At 44.5% G+C, this 19324-nt stretch overlaps 1 protein-coding gene across 4 annotated transcripts in view; it reads right to left on the bottom strand.

The window, feature by feature from the left end:
• The window catches only part of pcid2 (PCI domain containing 2), a 63332-nt gene that overhangs the window by 24006 nt on the left and 20002 nt on the right, over positions 1–19324 (bottom strand). For all 4 annotated transcript variants that reach the window (XM_067992466.1, XM_067992469.1, XM_067992468.1 and 1 more), the window contains 4 exons: positions 17718–17759; positions 15815–15869; positions 4780–4883; positions 394–469 (listed from right to left, as the gene is read on the bottom strand). In XM_067992466.1, coding sequence (XP_067848567.1) covers positions 394–469; positions 4780–4883; positions 15815–15869; positions 17718–17759 — 277 coding nt within the window. The remainder of the gene's footprint in view (positions 1–393; positions 470–4779; positions 4884–15814; positions 15870–17717; positions 17760–19324) is intronic.

The raw sequence follows: 19324 nt of genomic DNA, 5'->3' as shown, positions 1-19324 counted from the left end.
AGAAATGAAATGACTTGTATGAGGATATAAGCAAAATTTCCAGGTTTACAGATGATACCAAAACGGTGCAGCCAGATTCTGAAGGATTTAGATCCATTAGATAACTGGGCCAGCAGGTGACAGGTACAATTCAATGTCAATGTGTGCAAGGAACCAGAAGAGGGAGTAAGTGATCAATGGGTTATTGTGGATCAACCCAAGAACCTGCCAGCACAGTACTGGACTGAATAAAGAAGTCAAATAGGTAAATGAGCAGCTGTCCAGCAACACGTGCACTAACACAGCAGGTAACAATGTGTGGAACTGGTACATGTACTCTAATGACAGTTCACTTCCCATTGAGTGGGTGCTGGTTGTGCAGTTAGAGCTAGAAATACAAGGATCTTTTCTTACCTTAAAATATATTTTGAACAGCTGATTGATGAGAAACAGCATTCCCCACTTCTTCGAATCATCGATTCCAGCGCGGCTATTTTCGGAAACAATGATAAAATTTGGTTAAAAACTACCATTTAAATCATAAAAAGACTCAAGTGAGGTGTGAAAATGACCAAATATCCCAAAGGGGATTTTTTTTCAAGTCTCACCGGATTACGAGAAGAGTTCTACTATGTGTTGTTTTCAGGGTAGAACGTTAAGGTCAGCTACTGTTCTGTAGAAGTTTGCATACAAATAAACTTTGAGGAAATGTGTCTGAGCAGACACAACTGCAATTCATTTCTTTAATGAATTCAAATTCTGTGAAGCACAAACTGGCTGAGATCCTCAGTCTACTCAAAATGAACCAAATGAAAAAGTGTACTTCAGCATTTAACCCTTCATTGTACTTTTTTAATGCACTAATGCCAACCAGCTGGATTTATCAGCTGTGAGTAGTTCAGAGGACGTAGCTAAAAATTTTCCTAATCCATAACAAGTTTACAAGTGGACAAATATATAAATAAGAAATTTCCTTACAAGGAAGTATGACAGTGAGTTGTGACAGGAGATTTAATAAAACCGAGCTGATAAACCATTTTTTTTTAAAAAGGAGGCAGAAATGGCAGTCAGCATCAGGTTGGGGGTCTGATCGTTATGTGGGGGCAAAACTGTAGCCACGAGAGGCGGTATCAGGGAAGGGGCAGATTTTTAGCTGCTCCAAGATGGATGGCAATGTGGACAACAAGAAATCTCAGAGGTATTATGCAACAGCACCACCGGGTGGCCAAACATAGACGATTCAACGGTAAGTAAAACAAATAGGTAAGTTTAATTGTGACAGACAGTGTAACAGAAATAGCTGTGACACTTATAGTCAGTGCACACATACACAAGACTTCTAGTATATAATAGTGGAGTGGGTGAGGAACCATCAAGGTGGCTTAGCTTGCAGATATCTTTTTGTAGGGAAACTTTTGTGCACAAAATGATTGGTGAACAATGGAAAATAACAATTTGGAAGGAGAAAAATACAGTGCCTTAAAAAACAAAACCGATAATTGACAGATTAGTCATAAACAGACACACTAAATGTTAGTAAAATGCAGAGGTTCCAAACAGCAACCCCTGAGCCTGGCAGCCCAGCCCACAAAGCCCAGGCAACTTATTCTTACTTGCACTTCTATTTCTTGTTCGCTGGTTTGTCTTTTCTGAATTTTGTGGATCTGGAGGTTTGGAAAGGGCTGTTTTCTGGGATTGTTCCCCCATTGAATTAATTCTAAATCAGAACCCCAAGATTTGTTAGTATCAACAACTTGAGAAATATGAAAATTAATGGAACATGGATTTAAACTTTGTCCCGACACTCCATGGTAAGCACCTATCCTTTGTACATGCCTATCCTACATATGTGGCCCCAACACTTCATGGTACACAACTATCCTCAATATTTAATCCCCGACACTCCATGGTGTGCACCTATCCTTTGCACATGTCCTGACTCTCCATTGCATGCTCGTATCCTTTGTACATGCCCCAAAACTCCATGGTACGCACCTATCCTCTATATTTACAATCTATATTGATGATTTAGAAGAAGGGACCGAGTGTAATGTATCCAAGTTTGCTGACGATACAAAGCTAGGTGGGAAAGTAAGCTGTGAGGAGGACACAGAATCTGCAAAGGGATTATAGACAGGTTAAGTGAGTGGGCAAGAAGGTGGCAGATGGAGTATAATGTGGGGAAATGTGAGGTTATTCACTTTGTTAGGAATAATAGAAAAACGGAATATTTTTTAAATGGTGAGAAACTATTAAATGTTGGTGTTCAGAGGGATTTGGGTGTCCTTGTACATGAACACAAAAAGTTAACATGCAGGTACAGCAAGCATTAGGAAGGCAAATGGCATGTTGGCCTTTATTGCAAGGGGGTTGGAGTACAAGAGTAAGGAAGTCTTACTACAATTGTACAGGGCTTTGGTGAGACCACACCTGGAGTACCGTGTACAGTTTTGGTCTCCTTACCTAAGGAAGGATATACTTGCCTTAGAAGCCAACGAAGGTTCACTAGATTAATTCCTGGGAGGAGAGGGTTGTCCTATGAGGAGAGGTTGAGTAGGATAGGCCTATACTCTCTGGAGTTTAGAAGAATGAGAGGTAATATCATTGAAACATAAAAGATTCTGAGGGGGCTTGACAGGGTCGATGCTGAGAGGTTATTTCCCCTGGTTGGAGAGTCTAGAACTAGGGGGCATAGTCTCAGGATAAGGGGTCGGACATTTAGGACTGAGCTAAGGAGAAATTTCTTCACTCAGAGGGTTGTGAATCTTTGGAACTCTCTACCCCAGAGGGCTGTGGATGCTGAGTCATTGAGTATATTCAAGGCTGAGATCTATAGATTTTTGGGTACTAAGGGATATAGGGATCAGGCGGGAAAGTGGAGTTGAGGTCGAAGATCAGCCATGTTCTTACTGAATGGCGGAGCAGGCTCAAGGGGCCATATGGCCTATCCTGCTCCTATTTCTTATGTGGCCCCATACCTATCCTCTAAATGTTCCAGCACTCCATGGTAGGCACCTATGCTTTGTATATGTCCTAACACTCCATGGTAGGCCTGCTAAGCTCCATGGTAGGCAACTTTTAAAAAAAAATTCATTCATGGGATGTGGGCACTGCTGGCAAAGCCAGCATTTATTGCCCATCCCTAATTGCCCTTGAGAAGGTGGTGGTGAGCCGCCTTCTTGAACCACTGCAGTCCGTGAGGTGAAGGTTCTCCCATACTGCTATTAGGTTCAAGAAGGAGCTTTTTCCCTTCGTTGAGGGTTCTATAACAAGGGGACATAGATTCAAGGTAAAAGGCGGGAGGTTTAGAGGGGATTTGAGAAAGAACTTTTTCACCCAGAGGGTGGTTGGAGTCTGGAACTCACTGCCTGAAAGGGTTGTGGAGGCAGGAACCCTCACAACATTCAAGAAGCATTTGGATGAGCACTTGAAATGCCATAGCATACAAGGCTACGGACCAAATGCTGGAATATGGGATTAGAGTAGACAGGGCTGATGGCCGGCGCGGACACGATGGGCCGAAGGGCCTCTATCCGTGCTGTATAACTCTATGACTCTAGGTAGGGAGTTCCAGGATTTTGACCCAGCGATATATTTCCAAATCGGGATGGTGTGCGACTTGGAGGGGAACGTGCAGGTGGTGGTGTCCCCATGTGCCTGCTGCCTTTGTCCTTCTTGGTGGTAGAGGTCACTGGTTTGGGAGGTGCTATCGAAGAAGCCTTGGCGAGTTGTTGCGGTGCATCTTGTAGATGGTACACACTGCAGCCACGGTGCACGGTGGTGAAGGGAGTGAATGTTTAGGATGCTGGATGGGGTGCCAATCAAGTTGTCTGTTTTGTCCTGAATGGTGTCGAGCTTCTTGAGTGTTGTTGGAGCTGCACTCATCCCGGCAAGTGGAGAGTATTCCATCACACTCCTGACTTGTGCCTTGTAAATGGTGGAACGGCTTTGAGGATTCAGGAGGTGAGTCACTCGCCTCAGAATACTAGCCTCTGACCTGCTCTTGTAGCCACAGTATTTATGTGGCTGGTCCAGTTAAGTTTCTGGTCAATGGTGACCCCAGGATGTTGATTGTGGGGGATTCGGCGATGGTAATGCCATTGAATGTCAAGGGGAGGTGGTTCGACTCTCTCTTGTTGGAGATGGTCATTGCCTGGCACTTGTCTGGCGCGAATGTTACTTTCCACTTATCAGCCCAAGCCTGGGTGTTGTCCAGGTCTTGCTGCATGTGGACATGGACTGCTTCATTATCTGAGGAACCTATCCTTTCTTTGTGGCCTCAACACCATGGTACACACCTATCCTCTATAGGTGATCCCTGGTACGCATCTATCCTTTGTACATGTCCTGACACTCCATAGCACACACCCATCCTTTGTACGTGTCCTGACACTCCATGATACACACCTATCCTCTATATGTGACCCCCTAAGCTCCATGGTTTCACCTTTATGTGGCCCATGAGGACAGCAAGTTTGGAAATCTCTGGTGTGAAGATTTAACCATAGAGATGGAAACTTGAAGCAGTTCCATGGCAAATTAGTGAAGGACAATGCTCTAATAGCATAGGGTGTGGCTGTGAAAAGGATGCAAGAGAATAACCCTGTCCCCAGTTATGCAAATCAGAGAAATTTGCACCATTGCTTGCTTGCTTGCTGCTACTTGCGATTAAAAATGCAGCCAATTACAGAAAACTTCTCATCACAGAAGATCACATAGGTTAGTTTTAAATCCTGGGCTGACATAGCACTATACGTATTGTCATCATAATCAAACAAAGCAAGTTATTAGAACACCTACTTGTCACTGGCACAGACACGGAAACAACTCATCAGCAGTTCAGCAGCTTTCTCCAGCATATCTCCCATCTTGCCCTTTCCTTTCTTTCCAAGCTGTTGATCAGCCTGGTCACAAAACAGGGAGGGGAAGGGGAACATGTGAGGAACAAAATAACATTTTAACAGCTTCTGATGATATAAATGCATAGATGTATTTATCTAGCTTCCCCTTAAATGTATGAGGGAGAAAGGTCTAGAAGGATATGCCGATAGAATTCGATGAAGTAGGGAGGGAGGAGGCACACGGAGCATAAACACTGGCATAGACCTGTTGAGCCAAATGGCCCGTTTCTGTGCTATAAATTCTATGTGATTCTATTTCTGTTTTTAAATGTACTTTTAAATGTACAAAATCTGTGGCCTCCAGTGCAATGTGACACTACTCTTTCATTGGACACTTATAAGTGTTGCAAGCTAACTCTTGTGCACATGATCACGTTTCACACAACTAATACAGGCCTCTATCAGCCAAGGTGGACTGTATTTACTGTATTCAGGGCTGGATGTCAACGACTTCCATAATACAACTCAAACTTTAACAATACGGGCTAAACAGAAAACTTACAAACTATAGAAATAGATCTGTGAATAGGATCAATGTGCAGGAGCAGATGAAATAGTTTTTAATAGATACTAGTATTGAACGAACTATTGCCTTTCACAGGGGGAGATGGGACAGTGCCAGACTGGCACCCTCTGCTTTCATAACCTCTTCTGTTTGTGAACTTCTGCTCATCAAGATGAGGGTCGCTCGTGCTGGGAAATGGAACATCTTGCATGTCAGGCACCCAGTGTCAGCATCAAGCACACCTGGAGCTCCGGAACAGTTAGATGCAGACTGAGCTCCCTCTACTCCTCCAACAACATGCCTCAGTTCAAGCTCAAAATGCACCCCCCCGCCCCTCTCAGCGCACCAGTTTGACAATTTTCCGCTTCTCAAAGTAACAATCTGATGGCCTCGCGCAGTGAAATTGCCAATTTCGTGATATGGTTTATGCTGTGGGTCTGTGTCCACTCGACTGAAACTGTCTAGAGTATTACCATGCATTCAAAACCAACATTTGGAGATTCAATCATCTGCTAATTTGCCTTCCGCGAGGGAGACATACCCTTCACCTTCTATCTAGTTGGCCCTCTTCATTTCTTGAGTGTTAAACATTCTACACATCATAGAACAGGCTAGCTTTGCTCTGGGGAAACCAGGTGCTGAGCACACAAATGAAAATGTTATGACTTTTTAAAAATTCGTTCACGGGATGTGGGCGTCGTTGGCGAGGCCGGCATTTATTGCCCATCCCTAATTGCCCTTGAGAAGGTGGTGGTGAGCCGCCTTCTTGAACCGCTGCAGTCCGTGTGGTGAAGGTTCTCCCACAGTGCTGTTAGGAAGGGAGTTCCAGGATTTTGACCCAGCAACAATGAAGGAATGGCGATGTATTTCCAAGTCGGGATGGTGTGTGACTTGGAGGGGAACGTGCAGGTGGTGTTGTTCCCATGTGCCTGCTGCTCTTGTCCTTCTAGATGGTAGAGGTCGCAGGTTTGGGAGGTGCTGTTGAAGAAGCCTTGGCGAGTTGCTGCAGTGCATCCTGTGGATGGTACACACTGCAGCCACAGTGCGCCGGTGGTAAAGGGAGTGAATGTTTAGGGTGGTGGATGGGGTGCCAATCAAGCGGGCTGCTTTATCTTGGATGGTGTCGAGCTTCTTGAGTGTTGTTGGAGCTGCACTCATCCAAGCAAGTGGAGAGTATTCCATCACACTCCTGACTTGTGCCTTGTAGATGGTGGAAAGGCTCTGGGGAGTCAGGAGGTGAGTCAGGAGGTGAGTCACTCGCCGCAGAATACCCAGCCTCTGACCTGCTCTTGTAGCCACTGTATTTATATGGCTGGTCCAGTTAAGTTTCTGGTCAATGGTAACCCCCCAGGATGTTGATGGTGGGGGATTCGGCGATGGTAATGCAGTTGAATGTCAGGGGGAGGTGGTTAGACTCTCTCTTGTTGGAGATGGTCATTGCCTGGCACTTATCTGGCGCAAATGTTACTTGCCACTTATGAGCCCAAGCCTGGATGTTGTCCAGGTCTTGCTGCATGCGGGCTCGGACTGCTTCATTATTTGAGGGGTTGCGAATGGAACTGAACACTGTGCAGTCATCAGCAAACATCCCCATTTCTGACCTTATGATGGAGGGAAGGTCTTGATGAAGCAGCTGGAGATGGTTGGGCCGAGGACACTGCCCTGAGGAACTCCTGCAGCAATGTCCTGGGGCTGAGATGATTGGCCTCCAACAACCACTACCATCTTCCTTTGTGCTAGGTATGTCTCCAGCCACTGGAGAGTTTTCCCCCTGATTCCCATTGACTTCAATTTTACCAGGGCTCCTTGGTGCCACACTCGGTCAAATGCTGCCTTGATGTCAAGGGCAGTCACTCTCACCTCACCTCTGGAATTCAGCTCTTTTGTCCATGTTTGGACCAAGGCTGTAATGAGGTCTGGAGCCGAGTGGTCCTGGCGGAACCCAAACTGAGCATCGGTGAGCAGGTTATTGGTGATTAAGTGCCGCTTGATAGCACTGTCGACGACACCTTCCATCACTTTGTTGATGATTGAGAGTGGACTGAAGGGACGGTAATTGGCCGGATTGGATTTGTCCTGCTTTTTGTGGACAGGACATACCTGGGAAATTTTCCACATTGTCGGGTAGATGCCAGTGTTGTAGCTGTACTGGAACAGTTTGGCTAGAGGCGCAGCTAGTTCTGGAGCACAAGTCTTCAGCACTACAGCTGGGATGTTGTCGGGGCCCATAGCCTTTGCTGTATCCAGTGCACTCAGCCGTTTCTTGATATCACCTGGAGTGAATCGAATTGGCCGAAGACTGGCTTCCGTGATGGTGGGGATATCGGGAGGAGGCCAAGATGGATCATCCACTCGGCACTTCTGGCTGAAGATTGTTGCAAACGCTTCAGCTTTGTCTTTTGCACTCACGTGCCGGACTCCGCCGTCATTGAGGATGGGGATGTTTGCAGAGCCTCCTCCTCCCGTTAGTTGTTTAATTGTCTACCGCCATTCACGACTGGATGTGGCAGGACTGCAGATTTGATCTGATCCGTTGGTTGAGGAATCGCTTAGCTCTGTCTATAGCATGTTGCTTCCGCTGTTTAGCATGCATGTAGTCCTGAGTTGTAGCTTCACCAGGTTGGCACCTCATTTTTAGGTACGCCTGGTGCTGCTCCTGGCATGTTCTTCTATACTCCTCATTGAACCAGGGTTGATCCCCTGGCTTGTTGGTAATGGTAGAGTGAGGAATATGCCGGGCCATGATGTTACATATTGTGCTGGAATACAATTCTGCTGCTGACCCACAGCGCCTCATGGATGCCCAGTTTTGAGCTGCTAGATCTGTTCTGAATCTATCACATTTAGCACGGTGGTAGTGCCACACAACACGTTGGATGGTGTCCTCAGTGCGAAGACGGGACTTCATCTCCACGAGGACTGTGCGGTGGTCACTCCCACCAATACTGTCATGGACAGATGCATCTGCGACAGGTAGATTGGTGAGGACGAGGTCAAGTAAGTTTTTCCCTCGTGTTGGTTCGCTCACCACCTGCCGCAGGCCCAGTCTGGCAGCTATGTCCTTCAGGACTCGGCCAGCTCGGTCAGTAGTGGTGCTACCGAGCCACTCTTGGTGATGGACATTGAAGTCCCCCACCCAGAGTACAATGTTTTCCCTTGCTTCCTCCAAGTGGTGCTCAACATGGAGGAGGACTGATTCATCAGCTGAGGGAGGGCGGTAGGTGGTAATCAGCAGGAGGTTTCCTTGCCCATGTTTGACCTGATGCCATGAGATTTCATGGGGTCCAGAGTCAATGTTGAGGACTCCCAGGGCCACTCCCTCCTGACTGTATATCACTGTACCGCCACCTCTGGTGGGTCTGTCCTGCCGGTGGGACAGGACATACCCAGGGATGGTGATGGAAGAGTCTGGGATGTTGGCTGAAAGGTATGATTCTGTGAGTATGGCTATGTCAGGCTGTTGCTTGACTAGTCTGTGGGACAGCTCTCCCAATTTTGGCACAATCCCCAGATGTTAGTGAGGAGGACCTTGCAGGGTCGAATGGGCTTGGTTTGCCGTTGTCGTGTCCGGTGCCTAGTGGTCTGATGCCGGGTGGTCCGTCTGGTTTTATTCTTATTATGACTTTTCGTAGCGAGATTTTACAACTGAGTGGCTTGCTAGGCCATTTCAGAGGGCAATTAAGAATCAACCACATTGCTGTGGGTCTGGAGTCACATATAGGCCAGACCGGGTAAGGACCGCAGGTTTCCTTCCCTAAAGGGCATTAGTGAACCAAACGGGTTTTTACAACAATCCGGTAGTTTCATGGCCACCATTACTGATACTAGTATTTTTAATTCCAGATTTTATTTAATTAATTGAATTTAAATTCGCCAGCTGCCGTGGCGGGATTTGAACTCATGACTCTGGATTTTAGTCCAGGCCTCTGGATTACTAGTCCAGTAACATAACCACTACGCTACCGTACCCAATTGCAGCATTGCTTCCTGCTCGTGAGTTATATAAAGCCCTAGGAGTTGCAAACTGAAGGCGAAGGGAAACTAACCAACCACTTCACACTAACTCCTGCCCCTGTGGGACAGATAGGAGCATGGGGTGTGGAGCATGCAAATCATTCACAGAACGAAGACTGCAGTTTCTCTTCATTCCACATACAGTAGGAACATACCAAAGTACACTTTAGCAAGGACTGACCCCTGTTTAGGAGGCCTAATACCAGCTTCAGACCAATCTGCCAGGTGCTGGAGTTAAATTTAAACACCAATACTTAGAACATATGTCAGAATTGCTCCACGTGGCAGCCCTGTAAATGCTTTCAATTGGAACCTGATTGAAGCAGTCATGGAAGTGGGTGGAATGACCCTTAACATGCCTTTTGGGCCTCTTCCATGGATATACCCCACCATCCATTTGGCTGTCCTTTGCTTGGTGTTTGTAGCACTGGAAACAAACAGCTGCTGAGACTATCTAAATTGCTCTAGACTAGAGTCAACACAACCCAAGGCTCAACAAAGCATTTACATACTGGATGTTATGATATGATCCAGTTCTGATTTGTGCGGTGGATTAAAAAATTGTGTACATTATATATAAATGCACTGCGTGTTGTGTAATATGGAATTTCAAATGGTATTTAATAAGGTATCGTACAGGAGGTTTGTTGTTAAAATTAAGACACACAGTATTAAGGGGGATGTGGCAGCATGAATAAGAAGCTGGTTAAAGGACACTAATCACATAGTGATTAATGGATGTTTATCGGACTGGAGGGATGTAAACAGTGGTGTCCCCCAGGGGTTATAGTTGGGACCACTGCTCCTGTCAATACAGTCCCCACTACTGATACCGCCCATGGTTATTGCAATCGGCCATTTATAGCAGGCAACTAACGTTAGCCATTTGACATTCCCATAGACATCAATGACAAAGGCACCACTCTAACACCGTATTAAACACTCCAGCTATTGGGCAGACTCAACTCCCCGCAGCTCGTTAAGGTGGGATTACTTTGGCTACTTAATCCCGTTATTAATGTCGGGCTACAGCTAACACTGACTGCAGCAGCAAACATGGCTGGAAAAAACAATGAGCCTCGGCATAAAAATTGATCTCAACAAGACAGATGAGCTGAAGGTGAGCCAGCGTGACCCAGTGCAGCACCCGGGTCTACATAAATCTACTGTCGCCGACTCAGAGACAGCGTCAACAGCTGGTCACCGAATGGCAGTAAAGTTCCAACTCAGGCACGATGGCCCCAATATTTACGGGGAGGCGAGGAGGGTGTGGGTGTTACATCAATTCTGCAACACTGAAACAAGCCATTCGGCCCATCTGGTCTATACCTGCATTTATGCTCCACAAGAGCCTCCTCCCTCCCTACTGCATCTAACCCTATCAGCATATCCTTCTATTCCTGTCTCCCTCGTGCTTATCTAGCTTCCCTGTAGATGTATCCATGCTATTCACCTCAACTATTCCTTGTGGTAGCACATTCCATTCTAACCACTCTCTGGGTAGAGGTTTCTCCTGAATTCCCTATTGGATTTATTAGTGACTATCTTATATTTATGACCTCTGGTTTTGGACTCCCCCACAAGTGGAAACATTTTCCCTACATCTACCCCATGAAACCCTTTCATTATCTTAAAGACCTCGATCAGGTCACCTTTCAGCCTTCTCTTTTCTAGAGAAAAGTGCCCCAAGCCTGTTCAGTCTTCCCTGAGAAGTATATCCTCTCAATCCTGCTATCATCCTTGTGAATCTTTTTTGCATCTTCTCCAATGCTTCTATATCCTTTTTATAATATGGAGACCAGATCTGTTCTCAGTACTCCAAGAGTGGTCTAACCAAGGTTCAATACAAGTTTGATGTGGAGGTGCCGGTGATGGACTGGGGTTGACAAATGCAAGGAATCTTACAACACCAGGTTATAGTCCAACTGTTTTATTTGAAAATTTGAAAATTATTTCAAATAAAACAGTTGGACTATAACCTGGTGTTGTAAGATTGCTTACAATACAAGTTTAACATAACTTCTCTGCTTTTCAATTCTATCCCTCTAGAAATGAACCCCAGTGCTTGGTTTGCTTTTTTAATGGCCTTATTAACCTGCGCTGCTACTTTTAGTGGATTTGTGTATCTGTACCCCTCGATCCCTTTGTTCCTCTACCCCATTTAGACTCTTATTATCCAAACAGTATGTGGCCTCCTTATTCTTCCTACCAAAATGCACCACCTCACACTTATCTATATTGAAATTAATTTGCCAATTACACGCCCCATTCTGCAAGTTTATTAATGTTTTCTTGCATTTTGAAGCATTCTTCCTTTGTATTAACTACACCCCCCAATTTGGTGTCGTCCGCAAATTTTGAGATTGTACTTCAGATTCCCGAATCCAAATCGTTAATGTAAATTGTGAACAACAGTGGTCCCAGCACCGAACCCTGTGGAACACCACTTCCCACCTTTTGCCAGTCTGAGTAGTTACCCTTAACCCCTACTCCCTGTTTTGAAGCCAGCTTGCTATCCATTCTGCTACTTGTCCCCTGACTCCACATGTTCTGACCTTAGTCGTGAGACTACTATGCAGCACCTTATCGAAGGCCTTTTGAAAATCCAAATATATTGCATCTACTACATTATCCTTATTTACCCTTTCTGTTACTTCATCAAAGAATTCAATAAGGTTGGTCAGGCATGACTTTCCTTTCTGAAATCCATGCTGACTATTCTTCATTAGATTTTCATTTTCTAGATGTTTTTCTATTACATCTTTGAGTAAGGATTCCATTATCTTTCCTATCACCGACGTTAAGCTAATTGGTCTGTAGTTCCCTGGTCTAGTTCTATCTCCTTTTTTAAATATAGGAATAACATTAGCTGTCCGCCAGTCCTCTGGCACATTCCCTTTTCTAAAAAAATTATGTAATACTGCCTCTGCCATCTCTTTAACTTCTTTTAATATGTGTGGACGCAATCCATCCAGACCAGGGGTTTTATCCTCTCTAAGTTTGATTAGATTATCTGTTGTCGCCCGCCCCCCACCCCCCTCCTTTCTATCTTAAATGTCTTTACATATCTTTTTTGATTTCTTCTAATGTCATACCCACCTTTTTACTCTCCCTGGTAAATACTGAGGAAAAGTAACTATTCAATATTTCTGCCATTTTGCTGTAATTATATGTGAGTTTATCTTGTGCATTCCTCAGTGCCCCTATCCCTATCCTGATTTTTCTTTTGTTATTTATGTGTCTGTAGAATAATTTACTATTTCTTGATAATTTAATCTCTTAGTTCCACTTTGCTTTTCTAATTTTTTTTTTTACTTCTTTCCAAACCTCTTCGTATTCCCTGTTGTCAACCTCTCCTTTACTGTCTATGTACTTAGTGTATGCCTTTTTCTTTACTTTCAATTTTACCCATATCTCTTTATTCAACCAGGGTGTTTCATTATTGGCTAGTTTGTTCTTTTTTTTACAAAGAGGAATATACTTCTCCTGAACTCGATTGATCACCATTTTAAATATTTCCCACTGCTGTTCTATCCCTTTGTCTGTCAACATTTTTTTCCAGTTTTCCTTCCCTAATTCCATTCTCATCCCCTCAAAATTAGCTTTTTTCCACTCTATTATTTTGGTCCTTGTCTTATTTATGTCTTTCTCAATCATTATTTTAAATCTTATTATGTTATGATCGCTATTGCCTTGATGTTCCCCTGGGCTTACTTCTCTTAGCTGCTCTGGTTCATTTCCCATTACTAGATCCAGCAATGATTCCTCTCTTGTTGGGTTTCTTAAATACTGGGTAAGAAAGGAGTCCTGTACACAATGTAAAAACTCCATTCCCCCTTCCCCTTCTCTTCTTGCCAGTTTATTTGGGAGTAGTTGAAATCTCCCATGATTATTATTCGATTTTTTTTTACTCATTTCCTAGATTTGCCTATATATTTCTTTCTCCACTTCCCTTCCACTATTAGGTGGTCTGTACAATATGCCTATTAATGTGATTGATCCCTTCTTATCCTTTGTCGCAATCCATATGGATTCTGTTTCTATTTTAATATCACTTATGTCACTTTTTTCTACTACCATTTTGTAGGGCCGAAGAACCCGGCAAGGCCAGGGACGGGGAGGTCCCGCCGATATTTTTTTTGGTTGTGGTGGAAGGGTACAAACCCAAAATGTCAACCATCTGCCCCGCACCGTTACCTCTGGAGCCCCCCAAGGATCTATCCTTGGCCCTTTCCTTTTCCTCATGTACATACTGCCCCTTGCTGATATCACTTGAAGACATGGGGTCAGGTTCCACATATACACAGACAAAACCCAGCTCTAACTCACCAAGACTTCTCTCAATCCCTCCACCGCCTCTGTTGTCAGCCTGCTTGTCTGACATCCAGTCCTGGATGAACTGCAATTATTTGTGGGAACTACAACAAAAATAATAAACCGAAGTAGAAACCTGCTCTGTCCTGACTGGGCTGAACACTTCCTATTGGTAGTCTGTCTGTCTCAGTTGACAACACTGCTGCTGTGACTGAGTCCAACAGATGATCTGATCTGACCACTCCTTGAAACTTTGGAGGTGTGCTTATGAAGAGTGTAACCCTCCCTAATGGTCTCTGGGACTTAGTGATGCTTCCACACACAGCCGTGAGTTCCTGCAGTTGGCCCCCTACCAGGGTCTCTTAAGGGAGTTGGGGGGGGTGGGGGGGGGGGAAGAAAGAGTATTGGAGGAGTCATTGCTGTGAGACCTGAGGCAATCTGGAGCTAAGGAAAGATCCTCAGTGGGAGTCTCTGATAGTACATAAAGTTAAGGGGATGCTCAAGATCATCACACCTAGGGTCCCCGGCTGTGGCTGAGTCAGGCCATAGCGGGAATGGTTGGCCGTATAAAGCCAGCCTCATTGCCAGATTTCTTGGGCTACGGTTGGGAGGCAAATGTTTTCTCTCTCTCACACGCACACACAGACTCACCCACCCACTCACCCCTTGGCTGGGTGGCCTGACCAGGCCGGCCACATTCATAGCCGTCCCAGTAGCAATTCTGCTAGATTCACAAAATCGCCCCTCATCTGTCCATTGAGGGAGCACAGGATTGATTGTTGATGTTTCCATGCCACCCAATGGCACAGCTTTTCTATTTCTTATTTTTATTCATTCTCGGGAAGTTGACATCATTGGCAAGGCCGGCATTTATTGCCTGGCTGCCCTGAGAAAGTGGTGGGCCTTCTTCTTGAACTGCTGCAGTTGTTGAGGTTTGATACAACTAAGTGACTTGCTTGACCACCTCAGAGGGCAGTTAAGAGTCAACCACGCTGGTGTGGGGCTAGAGTCAGACATATGCCCAGACTGGGTAAGGACAGCAGGTTTCCTACCCTAAAGGACATTAGTGAACCAGTTGGGTTTAAATGACAATCTGACAGCGTCAGCTTGGGCCTATATTTTCTGCAATTTAGAAGAATGAGAGGTGATCTCATTGAAAGGTATAAAATTCTTAGAGGGCTTGACAGGGTGAATGCTGAGAGGTTGTTTCCCCTGGCTGGAGAGTCTAGAACTAGGGGGCATAGTCTCAAGATAAGGGGTCAGCCATTTAGGATTGAAATGAGGAAAAATTTCTTCACTCAGAGGGTTGTGAATCTTTGGAATTCTCTACGCCAGAGAGCTGTGGATGATGCTCAGTCATTGAGTATATTCAAGACTTAGATCAATAGATTTTTGGACACTGAGGGAATCAAGGAATATGGAGATAGGGAGGGAAAGTGGAGTTGAGGTCGAAGATCAGCCATGATCTTATTGATTGGCGGAGCACGCTCAAGAGGCCGTATGGCCTTATGTTCTTGGTCACTTTTACTGATATCAGTTTTTTATTCTCAAACTTTTAAAACTGAATTCAAATTCTCAAACTGCCCTGGTGGGATATGAACTCACGCTCCCTGGATTACTAGTCCAGTAACATAACTACTACACTACTGTGCTCCTAATTGTAGTCTTGTATGTTAGTGTAATTTTTCTTTTGGAGATGTGTTATCCAACACCAATACCATAGGCCCAGGAGAGACCTGAAAAGAAAGACTGGGCAGGCCAAATTAATTGACAGAATGTTTGATAACTCAACTGTCTAATCCAACCTGTGTCTACAGAGAAACTAGAGACTTCATCCCAAACTCAACAATGAGGTGTTGAATGCTGAAAGGGGCTGCAGGTCCTTGGGCTTTATATGAGGCAGAAGTAGGTGGTCAAATGTAGTGCTGCCTGTCTGTAATGTCATGAAGGGTATTTTCACATGCATCGAGCACGTGCTTTCCCCAGAATCTATCAAACTTCTGTATCATGTGAGGGATGCAGAATGAAGGGTGTACTGTAGGTCAAGTTCTAGCAATAGAATGTGAGTTTAACAGAGTCCCATAAACATTGCAATACTCACATTATTTGCAAAGATCCGCAGATCCAGAGCTACTGCATACATAATCGGTAAAGCCCTAATAGTGACAAAACAGACACGTCAAAATTAGAAAATGCAATGCACCTAAAAATCAGCCTAATGCTACTGCCCTCTCACAGCCACTCATCACAGTCTCCAAGCTCTTGGATCTCTTTACTACTTTATAGATTTTTTTAAAGTTTACTGGCAGTCATGAAAACTTTAAAACAAAGCAACATTTCTCTGATTACTTCTCTGTTAAATGTAAACAGCTATTTTAAAAGATATTGCGGCGAAACGTAACGGAGTTAAACCTTTACATTGAAGTACGTAGTCACTATTTGCTAAATGGCACATGATATACAATCTTATGCCCACTCTAACTGTCTGTAGAAGGCAAATGTGCCACGATTCCCTGCAATTTCTGCTGTGCTGTGCTAGGGGCATCAATTCATTCACAAAATCATCCATTCATAAAGGACCGCACTTGACATTTTACTGGAAAGTTGGTTAAAAGTTTACAAGTTTGAAGTGATTTTAAAATGTTTTAAAAAGTTGAATATTTAAAAATTGGAAAAGTTTTAATTAAGTGGCCTGTCACTTTTGTTAACTGGTGGGCAGCATCCACGGGCATAAGAGGCTTGAAACTGTCAAAGGAGCTCCATACAGCATCCTCAACAGGCTCCTTCCCAATCTCTAGAAACTGGCGTAGTCACGAGGCAAAGTATGTTAATTTTAGCTGCTAGTTTCATTGCCCCAACCTTCGTTAATGCTAACTGCTGGCTTTATGCCATTTAGAGTAACTGCGTCAGAGAACTCAGCACCAATTTCCCTCGGTCAATCCAAACGGTGGAGCGATATTTTCTTCCCCAGCTATAAATCTCCTCCAGGACTGCTCTGTAATGAGAAACTGCACGTATGGAACCAGCTCTCATTGTAAAGCCTGGCACAATCACATGGATTATAACCAACGGGTTCACCCTCAAACAAATCGCAGTGCAGTCACCGTCATCAGCATCAAGGCTGCCAGCCAGTACAGCACAAGAGCAAACATGACACTTCAAAAGTCTGCACGGTGCCCATTCCTAGTAGCTGTGCCAAACTGGTTATGTTTGTTAGCAGAAGATGTTATTTTAATGTTACAGAGATTCAGACAGCTATGTCCAGAGACACTGCTCAGGACTAGGGCAGTCTTCCTGTGCTGAAGGCCAAGTTCAGGATTCCATTTCCACAGTCACAGAATTCACATTCTGTCAGTCGAGTGTGTTTCACACACCCCGATGCGGCAGGGGGTTTGCTGATTGACCAATGGTTGGAGTGTGGCTCGTATCTTAACTCTGCCATCTTGCATCACAATATCACTGTAAACCCTTCAGCTTTCCCTCCAGCTATAGTTTCTTAAAAGTTAGTGGGTCATTTCCAAATTGGCGACAAAACGGACCGGTTTCAGCATAGTTGAAGAAAGAAAAGAACGAACTTGCATTTATATCATGCCCCAGGATGTCCCAAAGCACTTTACAGCCAATTAAGTACTTTTTGAAGTGTCGTCACTGTTGTAATGCAGGGAAACACAGCAACCAATTTGCCTCTGTTTAATGTTTCATCTGAAAGATGGCACCTCCAACAGTGCAACACTCCCTCAGCACTGGCGTGTCAGCATAGATTACGTGCTCAAGTCACTGGAGTGGGACTTGAACCAATGACCTTCTGACCCAGAGGCGAGAGTGAATTAATACTCCAACTGGGGCTGAGTAGAAAAGAAAATGCTCATCCTGTAAACGGAGGCTGTCCGGACAGACCCCCAAATCTGGCAGCAGTAAAGGATTGTCAAAATAAGAGCTATTCAAAACCGTGATGCAAGAGTAAACATCTTGAAATGGCGTTCAAACTAAGAGCTAAAACTTACCAGTTCTCCTCTTTGTGGGCTTGGAAGGCCCTCAAGAACGATGTTTTGCAATTAAGGAAAAATATCTGTGTTTTGTTTCATAACTTCAGTAATCAGAACTAAACGTAACTCCTATTTGAAATACTAATCAATCTCCCGTGGCATTGCTCCAGCCTGTAGTGATGAAAAGTTTTATCTCATGCTCCCACTGAACGCAACGACAGTGCGCCCTAAAAAAGTGAACAGATGCTGCAATATACAATATGGAGATTCAAAAATAATGGAATGAACTTAAATTAAAATGTTATTGTTTTTTGACACTGTACAATTACAACAGAACCCACAGAATCCAGTAACAACTACTTGTATTTATACAGCGCCTTTAACGTAGTAAAACATCCCAAGGCGCTTCATAGGAGCGTTATTAGACAAAATTTGACACCGAGCCATATAAGGAGGTATTAGGACAGGTGACCAAAAGCTTAGTCAAGGAGATAGGTTTTGAGGAGCGACATAAGGAGGAAAGTTAGAGAGGCGGAGAGGTTTAGGGAGGGAACTCCAGGGCTTAGGGCCTAGGCAACTGAAGGCACGGCCGTCAATTGTGGAGCGATGAAAATCGGGAATGCTCAAGCGACCAGAATTGGAGGAGCACAGAGATCTCAGAGGGTTGTAGGGCTGGAGGAGGTTACAGAGATATGGAGGGGCGAGGCCATGGAGTGTTTTGAAAACAGGGATGAGAATTTTAAAATCAAGGCTTGCTGAACCGGGAGCCAATGTAAGTCAACGAGCATGGGGGTGATGGGTGATGGGTGATCGGAACTTGGTGTGAGTTAGGATATGGGTAGCAGAGTTTTGGATGAGCTCAAGTCTATGGAAGGTGCAAGGTGGGAGGCCAGCCAGGAGAACATTGGAATAGTCGAGTCGACAAACACAAACGACATGTATCATAACCAAGATGAATATTACAGCAAAGATAAGTAGGCATCGGTGAATTAATAAATTAATGGAGCAGCAGGGATCACTGACTCAATAAATTCAGAGAGCAGTGGGCACCCCAGCAAATAAATTAAAACTGCAGTGGGTATACAAGTGAATTAAAAAATCAGAGCAATGGTCACCAGCTAATTAAATGAAGTAGGCAGCAGTGGATTAATAAAATCACAGTGCACAAGCACACAATAAATGAATGGAGCAGGAAGCGCCAGCAAATTAATGAAGTAAAGGAGCAATGAGCACACCAACAAATCAATAAAGTAATGGAGTAGTAGGCACTGTGAATTAATGCTCTCTTCCGACCACTGCCACTGCTTCCTGCCCTCATGACTGCTAACTGCCTACTGCTGGTTTATGAACATTGGAACAGGAGGAGGCCATTAAGCCCCTCGAGTCTGTTCCGCCCTTCAATGAGATCATGGCTGATCGGTGACCTAACTCCATATACCTGCCTCAGACCCACATCCCTTAACACATTTGGTTAACAAAAATCTATCAATCTCAGATTTAAAATTTAAAATTAACAATTGAGCTAGCATTAACTGCCATTTGCGGAAGAGAGTTCCAAACTTCTACCACCCTTTGTGTTAGGAGTGTTTCCTAACTTCAATCGTGTAAGTCCTGGCACAAATTTT

The sequence above is a fragment of the Heptranchias perlo genome, chromosome 11, assembly GCF_035084215.1.
Source record: "Heptranchias perlo isolate sHepPer1 chromosome 11, sHepPer1.hap1, whole genome shotgun sequence".
Classification (NCBI taxonomy): domain Eukaryota; kingdom Metazoa; phylum Chordata; class Chondrichthyes; order Hexanchiformes; family Hexanchidae; genus Heptranchias; species Heptranchias perlo.
The sequence above is the reverse complement of the archived record's forward strand: the minus strand, read 5'-3'. Positions and strand labels throughout refer to the sequence as shown.